The sequence below is a fragment of the Coptis chinensis genome, chromosome 2 (assembly GCF_015680905.1).
Source record: "Coptis chinensis isolate HL-2020 chromosome 2, ASM1568090v1, whole genome shotgun sequence".
NCBI lineage: Eukaryota > Viridiplantae > Streptophyta > Magnoliopsida > Ranunculales > Ranunculaceae > Coptis > Coptis chinensis.
The window spans coordinates 2,623,626-2,632,319 of NC_141457.1; the positions used below are offsets into that span (position 1 = coordinate 2,623,626).

General features: G+C 40.7%; 1 protein-coding gene across 1 annotated transcript; it reads left to right on the forward strand.

Moving 5' to 3' along the window:
• Nucleotides 1-7,106: 7,106 nt before the first annotated feature.
• Nucleotides 7,107-7,694, forward strand: LOC147514364 (uncharacterized). Its single transcript, XM_086592566.1, has one exon. It carries the CDS (start codon nt 7,107-7,109, stop codon nt 7,692-7,694), a length of 588 nt encoding a protein of 195 aa, XP_086448692.1.
• The last annotated feature ends 1,000 nt before the right edge of the window (nt 7,695-8,694 follow it).

Genomic DNA, 8,694 nt, shown 5'->3' on the forward strand with positions numbered 1-8,694 from the left:
TGACTAATTCTACTATGAAAACAATGCTAAAGTGCAACTAAGATGGCAGCGGCGCCATTTGATATAACGCTTAAAATGAATAGTTTTACCTACGAAATAAGCGATGAAACTTACAAACGCAAGTAAAATTAAGCTAAATTATGATGCCTATCAAAGATTTCTCTACTCTCAATCTTATGAGATATAGTGGAGTAGGAAGTTCGTTCCGCTCCTAGTGCTATAACATGAAATGTTTTCTAATCTAATTAGTCGGTCTTAAGTCTAATGAGAGCTTTACGAAGGGGAATTATACTACGATGCAATATGAAAAGCAATATGTTGAATGTCACTACGAAATATATGGAAATACTAATGTTCTTGAATCTAGATAAAGAATTAGAGGGGAATTGAATCCACCTCGAATCCAACTTAATCACCTAGAATAGACTGTTGTAATCCAATTCTTACGTTCTTACGGTAAGAATTGCTCGTTCTAATCCCTAATTAACATGGCATTTCTACCAATTATAACTAGCATGTGAGGTCGTCCACCCATTCTCATGGCGAAACACGACCTTCTAGAATGGAATAGACTCTACAACGCTTCTACATTATACAACTAAGTTTTCATCAAGGATTCATCAACCCCTCTAATGGAGGTTTTAGCCTTGATTCATCAAACCATCATTTCCCATTGAAATTGAATACAACATATTACAAAGATTCAAACTTTATGAAATTTAACTAAACAATAATCGAAATCTAATTAATAACTAAGAATTGAATGATAACAAGAATTGAAATTAGATCTAATAAATTGTAAATGACAAAAATCGAAATTGACAAGAATAACTATTTTATTTATCTAATCAATAAAGAACAATGATTTAAAGTTTTAATCTGAAACAGGGAATGAAATTCTAAAACTAAGATCTAAAACTAATTAATGGAGGCTACTAATCTAATTTCTAATCTAGGTCTAACTATCTACCATTAACAAAGAGTGAAGCTTTGGTTTTTATACATTCAAATCCAAAAATCGTGCATGGGCTTGGAGCCATGTTTTGGGCCAGAGAATCAGGCCCAAAACCCAATTCTTTCAGTCCAAAAAGGCCATTTCAGCTGTAGTTGGCTTCAACAGACTTTTTGTCCACTTCTGCTCCTCTGATTGGGTCAACGCTTAGACCATTGGAAAGCTCTTTCCGATCCGGTCGTTTTGACATAAGGTAGGCCCAATTCCGAGGTCTGAGTCCAAAGATACAGCCTCGAAGTTTCTGGCGACTTTGTGTGTTGTTTTACGCCCAATCGACTTTTTCAGCTTTTGACCAGGCTTTAGAAAGGCTTTGTCTTCTTGAATCTTGGCCTTTAATCACAGAACTCCTTAGCAACTGACCTTTGCTTCTTTATCTCGCTAAAGTGGCAAATTTCTACACATAATGGACTTTGAAGCCTGAAATGCATAAAAACACGTAATCAGTGTTAACTCTTAATTATTACTCACATAATTGGTCTAAACGTATGATTATTAAGGGGTTAAAACTACAGTTTTGGGCTCTTATCAGACAGCTACCCCATGCCACGAGTGGATGAGTTAGTGGATAGAACAACAGGTTTCAAAATATTTTCGTTTATGGATGCTTCTATGGGATATAATCAGGTCGCGATGTACGGTCCGGATTAGGAAAAGACATCCTTTGTGGTGGAAGGGGGTATATATTGTTATACAAGGATGCCATTTAGGTTGAAGAATGTTGGGGCCACCTTCCAGCGGTTGGGAGAAAAGATGTTCGAGAGCAAGATTCGAAAGGGAATTGAAATATACATAGATAATATGGTGGAAAAGAGCATGTCGGAAGAATAACACTTAGAGGGGCCCGAGGAGACATTCGCGAATCGCTGAACGATAATTTAAAGCTCAATCCAAAGAAGTGTACATTTGGAGTGACCACCGGGAAGTTTCTGGGTTACATTGTTACTCATCGGGGCATAGAGGCTAACCCCGAACAAATAAGGTCCTTGGTGGAAATTCCCTCCCCTCAGAACGTTAAGGAAGTGCAGCGGTTAGTGGGAAGGGTTGCGTCATTAAACAGATTCATTTCGAAGTCATCCGATAAGTGTAGACCGTTGTATCAAATGCTAAGGAGCACCCCGGATTTCGTGTGGACGCCGGAATGTGAGAAGGCGTTTCAGGAACTGAAGAATTATCTAGGCAAGGCTCCTTTGTTATTGTCGCAACCGGAACAGGGGGAGAAATTTTACCTATATCTGGGGGTTACAGAGTACGCGGTTAGCTTGGTCCTCATCCGGGTTGTGGACAAGGTGGAAAAGCCAGTATATTTCCAAAGCAAAACCTTGCTGGATGAAGAAACCCGATACAGTAGAGTGGAGAAGTATGCTTTAACACCGATATTCTCGGCCCTAAAGTTGAAACCTTACCTCGAAGCACATTCGGTGGTGGTGGTGACGAACCTGCCCCTCAAGCAAGCACTGAAGGCAGAAAAATCTAGGAGAATGCTGAAATGGGCAATGATGTTAAGTTCTTATGAAATCCAGTATCAGATCAGGACAGCGGAGTAGGCTTAGGCAGTGGCAGAGTTTCTAGCAGAATTCCCGGCGGAGGATCCCACCTGGGGGGAAGAGATGCTCATGAAGCCCGAACGAGATGTGGAGCAGGACCTCCTAGATCCATGGTGATAAACGTAAAAATAGGTGTTTACTCCTAGTTAACTAATTAAACTTAGGCAGAAGTAAAAGCATGTGAATTTACGCTAATTGATCAAAGTTCTACTCTCGTTAATCATGCAATATGTTGAGTAGAGAATTCGTTCCACTCGTAGTTGTTTAGATGTAAAGTTTCACTAGTTTAATCAATTCTACTTAAAATCAATGAGAGCAATATTTTAATTATACTACTGTGATGGGTCTTAGTAATAAGATAACTAAATTATATTATAGCAATTTTAATATGGATTTTTATGGGAATAAGGGATTAGGGGGATTTGAATTCACTGAGAAAAATTCCTAATATGCTAGTGTAGATTATTGCAACCCCAATCAATAAAGCTTAGATATTTGATTCCTAACTATTCATGACATCTCTAACCAAATAATAGAAAGCATTAGAGGAAATTTCACCCATTCTCATGGAGAATAAACTAGCCTCTAGATTGATAAACTATTTAAAAGCAATAATCTAACTAACACATGAAGTCTTCATCCAACCTTCATCAAACCCCTCTAATGGAGGTTTAGTTTAGATTTATCAGACTATCATTAATAGAAGAATTAGAAGAAGGCATCATTGAAATAATATAAATTTTCTTTATTAATCAAATGGAAGAGAGTCTAAGGATTCAAAACTATATTAAAAACTAAATCTATGATTTAAAATCTAAGTATGGATTAAAAACTAACTCCCTAGAGAGTTATGCCTTAGTCCTTTTTATATAAAAGAGGGCTAGGTCTACAATTTCGTGTATGGGCTTTGGAGCCATGTTTTGGGCCATAAAATCGAACCCAAAACCCAATTACTTAAGTTCAAAAAGGGTTTCTCTGCTGGAAATTACTGCAATAGCTGTTTCGTCCACTTCTACTACTCTGATTGGATCAAGGCCTGGACCATTAGAAAGCTCTTTCCAAGTCGGTCATATTGACATATGGTAGGCCCAATTCCAAGGTCTGAGTCCAAAGATACGGCCTGCGGAAGTTCTGCTGACTTTTATGCGCTATTTCTGCCCGCATTGACTTTGACTTTTCAGCTTTGATTGGGCTTTAACAAGGTTTTTTCTCTTTGAAACTTGGGCTTTAACCATAGAACTTCTTAGCAACCATAGCTAGTAATTCGCCGAATTATTCACGAATTATTCGCGAATTATAAGGTTTGGCGAATAAAACGAATAATTCGGCTAATTTTTTTGAATGATACGGTTTAATTCGCTAATTGGTTGGGTCGGGCTTATAATTGCGAATTATTCGCGAATTATTCACTAATTATAAGGTTTGGCTTAATAAAATGACATTTGTATTATTTTTTCATGAATAAAATTGTAAAAATAAAAATAAAAACGTTATATACTTATATATCAAAATTTTAAATGTAAAATATATAGCCGAATTTTAAAGAAATATATTCGTATTATACCCGTTTAAAACACGTATATCGTATTTTTACCGTTAGCGTTTTATTGGACCGAATATTTAAAAGTATTATTGTTGAAAATTTCGAATCTTAGGCGAATAATTGACGTACCGAACTTTTTCCGTCAACGAATTTACTAGCTATGTTACCAACCAACCTTTGCTGGATTTGAAATACTATAGCTAGTAATTAGTAAGCTAATTCAATGGGGTCCTTTAGTGGGGCGACAGGGTGCGAGATAACTTAAGCTAATTCAATGCTTCGGTACTCCTCTAGTTTGCTGCTTTTAGCTAAAACCAAATTTAGAAAAAACTCTTATCCTCTTCATCTTCAATAAACCTTCCTCTTGGTAAAATCCTCCACCGCTAACGGTGAGAGTTCGGAAGGCGGTAAAATCAAAAGCTTTTGGGTTAAATCCTTATTTGAACACGGTGAGTTCCAAAAGCTTGAAACCGGTATTTCTTCTCTTCATCCACATTTCTCGGGTTCTATTACCTATCGTGAAATCCCACTAATCGATATACGTCATGTGTTCGACTAGGCATACTAACATGGACCTATATGAATTTGAGAAAACCTATCGATGTCGACTATCACAATGTCACATCATAATTCGTCATCCCTCTCGAGAAGGGAGCCGACGCAGCTCAAGCAGAGAATACGAGAGTTTCTTACGAGCGGATGCCGCGAAAGCTCCATATTAGGCAACCGGTGGAATTCCGTGAACTACCAATCCCTCGAAAAGATGGGGGATTATCCAAAGAATCACTATCCCAGAGAAGGCTCTTGAAAAAGGGTTGACATTTTGCAAGCATTGTTTAGTGGGAAGGATAGATTTGAAAAAAGTGTCGCTGGAGAGAGTGAGAGTCATTGCCTCACAAATTTGGAATCCATCAGGAGAATGGTTGATCACACCCATCGGGAAAGGTTTTCTGTTTCTCCGATTTTCGAATGCAGAGGATCTAAACAGAGTTTGGGCGAAAGGCTCGTGGGACTTTGACAAAATGTTTATGAGAATCAGTCAATGGACTACAAACTTCAATCCCAACAATCAAAAGCAATCCCATGGTTTGGTTTGGATTAGATTGCCTGGACTTGGTCAGGAATACTGGGAGCCGGAGGCTCTGATGTCCATAGCTCGGGGAGTGGGGTATCCTATGCAAATAGATGAGAAAACCCTCAACAGAGAGTATGGATACTATGCTAATATATTGGTTGATGTGGACCTATCCAACCGGCCCTGCGGATCAAATTTGTAAGGGACTAAGTTTACCAACTTCCGCAAAACCGTCGAGGTGGGCAAACTACCAAAAATGTGCACACATTGCAAAGTAGTGGGACATTTGGTAACTGAATGCCGGAGGCTTAGAAACGATATGAGGCACAATATAAACAATGGAAACAAGGATAAGGAGGGAGTAGTGGATGTCATCCTCTCCCCATTAGAACCGGTGGGAGAAAAAAGACGAAGAAGACACGGAAAGAAAAAGAACTCTGGAGAGACCAGCAAGCAAGGGGAGTCTTTGTGGGAAGTGAAAAGCAAGGACAAGCCCAAGGAAGTTCAGACGCAAAACCGGTTCGAGGGGCTTGAATTGGATGAGATACACACAGTGGAGGACAACGATCACACTATGGCTCCCAATGAGGACCTCACAGCAGGGAAATATACGGAGAATAACATGGGGAAAGCAGTGGCACTATCCAGTGCAGAGAAGCTCGCTACAGCAGACAATATCGTTTCGTGGAGAGGCTATCATATGCAGGCCTTGAAGGAGAGCTGTTACCAGGTGAAGAAGGTAACACAACATCGAAAGGTGATGCAGAGGGAGCAAAAGAGCAGTCCACAGCAGTGAATCTTTCCCTAGAGGGGATCCCCGAGAACCATATTGAGGCGTCTTTGGAGACTTCTTATACCGAGGGTGAGAAAGTGATTTCAGCTGTGGGGCGTAAGTCAATGGATGGGTATGATCAGCGGGATGTAGAACCGAGAAACCAGTGGAGGATGTGCTATGTCACCCAAAGAGAAAAGTGAGATGACCGATAAGGAAATGATCGAAAACAGAGGTTCATTTGGAAGAGTCCAAATGTGGCAAGAGGGATGGAAAGCAGGGCAGATAATGGGGCTAAGGTACTGCGGATCAAAGATCGCTTTTTCGAAAGTGGGGGATGCCGAAGATCGCTCTAGCATAAAGAGCCTCCATCTATCTTAGCTCAATTTTCGTACAAATATTGCGAGGTCGCCGATTACAAGTGGTGAACACCAAGGCTATGGGCTTAGAGTTTTGCTCCTCTCCGCAAGCACATGGACCTACCTCCAACATAGTGTCTAACTTCACCCATGAAGAGGTTGTTGAGGAAAACTCTTTGACAGAGGATTGGGTTGTAAAATGGAGCTACCGAGCCGCATCAAAGAGTGGTTAACATAACCGCCGCCAGGAGGAGGCGCAAAGTAGATGAGGGTTCGAATGGCGAGGATTTGACTTCGAGAATCATCGACATCGGCGGGACATGTTGAGAATACATCCTTGGGTGACGGAAACAGATCCAAATTAATAGATGAGGCAAATTCACTGATGAGATCAGTTAACTGGGCTGACTTAGTGGATGATGAGAATGAAGAGCCCGGGGAAGAGCAATGGCAGACGATAGTTAAGAAAAAGAATAAGCCGAAATGGATGTTGCAGGAGTACTCTCCTCCATCCACAAGGGCGAGGAAAAATAACTCTGCAAAATCAATGACGAACGTCCTATTCTGGAATGTTCGCGGAATGAGAAGAACATCTCCTAAGTTATACTTAGAAGACATCATCCAGAAGCACAAGCCAGACTTGATCGGTTTGGCAGAGCCTCTTATAGCACCCACTGTTACTCCTTCATGGCTGATTAACGGGGATCTGATAATAATTTTGCGCGATAACCACCGGAGAGCAAAATAGGAAATATCCGGTTTTTTGGAAGAATGACATGGCAGTGAATGTGGTTGTCATTAATGAACAAAGATATAACTGTAAATTTGAATCAGCGCTTCATTTCATTTGTACATGCCAAATGCTTCTATATACAAAGACGAGCCTTATGGGAAGATCTTGGGGTTGTTGGTGCACTAAACACTCCCTGGCTTGTTATTGGCGACTTCAACTCCATCACCACAAGAACTGAGAAGAAAGGTGGAAGGTGTCCGAACCAAAGAGCAATGAATGAGTTCGTGGATTTCATTAACAACAATGCTCTTTTGGACACGGCTACTCTGGGACATAGATTCTCCTGGTGCAATAGGCAAATAGGGAAGAAGCGGATTTTGGCAAAGATAGACAGAGCTCTTGTATGCAATAGCTGGCTGATAGAAAATCCTAATTGGAGATGCAAGATAATGCAACGCAAGTTCTCTGACCACTCTCCAGTAATGGGATGGTGTCACAAAAACACTAAGCCGGAAAATGTGCCATTTCGGTTTAGAAAGATCTGGCTTGAGCACAATCAGTTTATGAATATGGTAAAGTTAAAATTTGAGCCAAGCCGTGTGATGGCCCAATTCGCCTTGTCACGCGTAAGCTCAAAAGACTCAAGGGTACTCTAAAGGCCGGCATAAAGATACATTTCGGGGCACTAGAGATAAAATTGCGCAGCAACCAAATCCCTCAAAGACATCCAAAAACAGCAAGAGCAGGAGACCTTTGATGTCCAGCTGCACTTACAAGAAATGGAAACGGAGAAACTCATCTCAAACCTCATGCACACGGAAGCCACTATGTGGAAACAAAGAGCAAGCATCAAAGAGGAGCTTGAAGGGGATAGAAACTCGCCTATTTCCGGGTTAAAAGCACGAATGCAAAGAAATTCAAATATTTTATTGAGGAGATCAAGACAGCTGAAGGTACTATCTTGCATGATCAAGGCCTTATCAAGGAGTACATGGTGCAAGCCTACAAAGCCAAGTTTGAGGCCATACCGGTATTGCAAAACCAGGAGCTTCTGAAACTCATTCCACAAGCGGCTACAGATCAGCAAAATGAAATGCTCATAGCTATACCTAGCAGGATAGAAATAACAGACACAGTCATGGGTATGGATCCACAAAGCTCCCCAGGTCCGGACGGCTTTCAAGGCATGTTCTACCAGAATTGTTGGAGCATTATGAGCACTGATGTTTGTCGAGCCATTAAATCATTCTTCACTGATCACATCATCCCGCAAGGAATGAACGCAAATTTTCTGGTGCTGATTCCGAAGTGCACAAACGCCCGGGAGATTGGTCAGTATAGGCCCCTATGTTTAAGTAACTTCCTTTTTAAGATTGTTACTAAAATTTTGGCTAACCGCTAACCTCTATTGTCATGAACATCATCCATTTGTGAGCAACATGGTTTTGAAGGGGAGAACGGGAAGTACGGCAATTGCAATGGCCTTTAACTCATTAATGATATGCATATAAAAAGATGGGGTGGGAATGCAGTCATCAAATTGGACATATCTAAAGCATTTGATTCTCTAAGCTGGGATTTCCTTCTTATGGTGCTGGAGAGCTTTGGATTCAGCCCAAAGTTCCGCGATATGATCAAGGCCATTCTCAGCAGCGC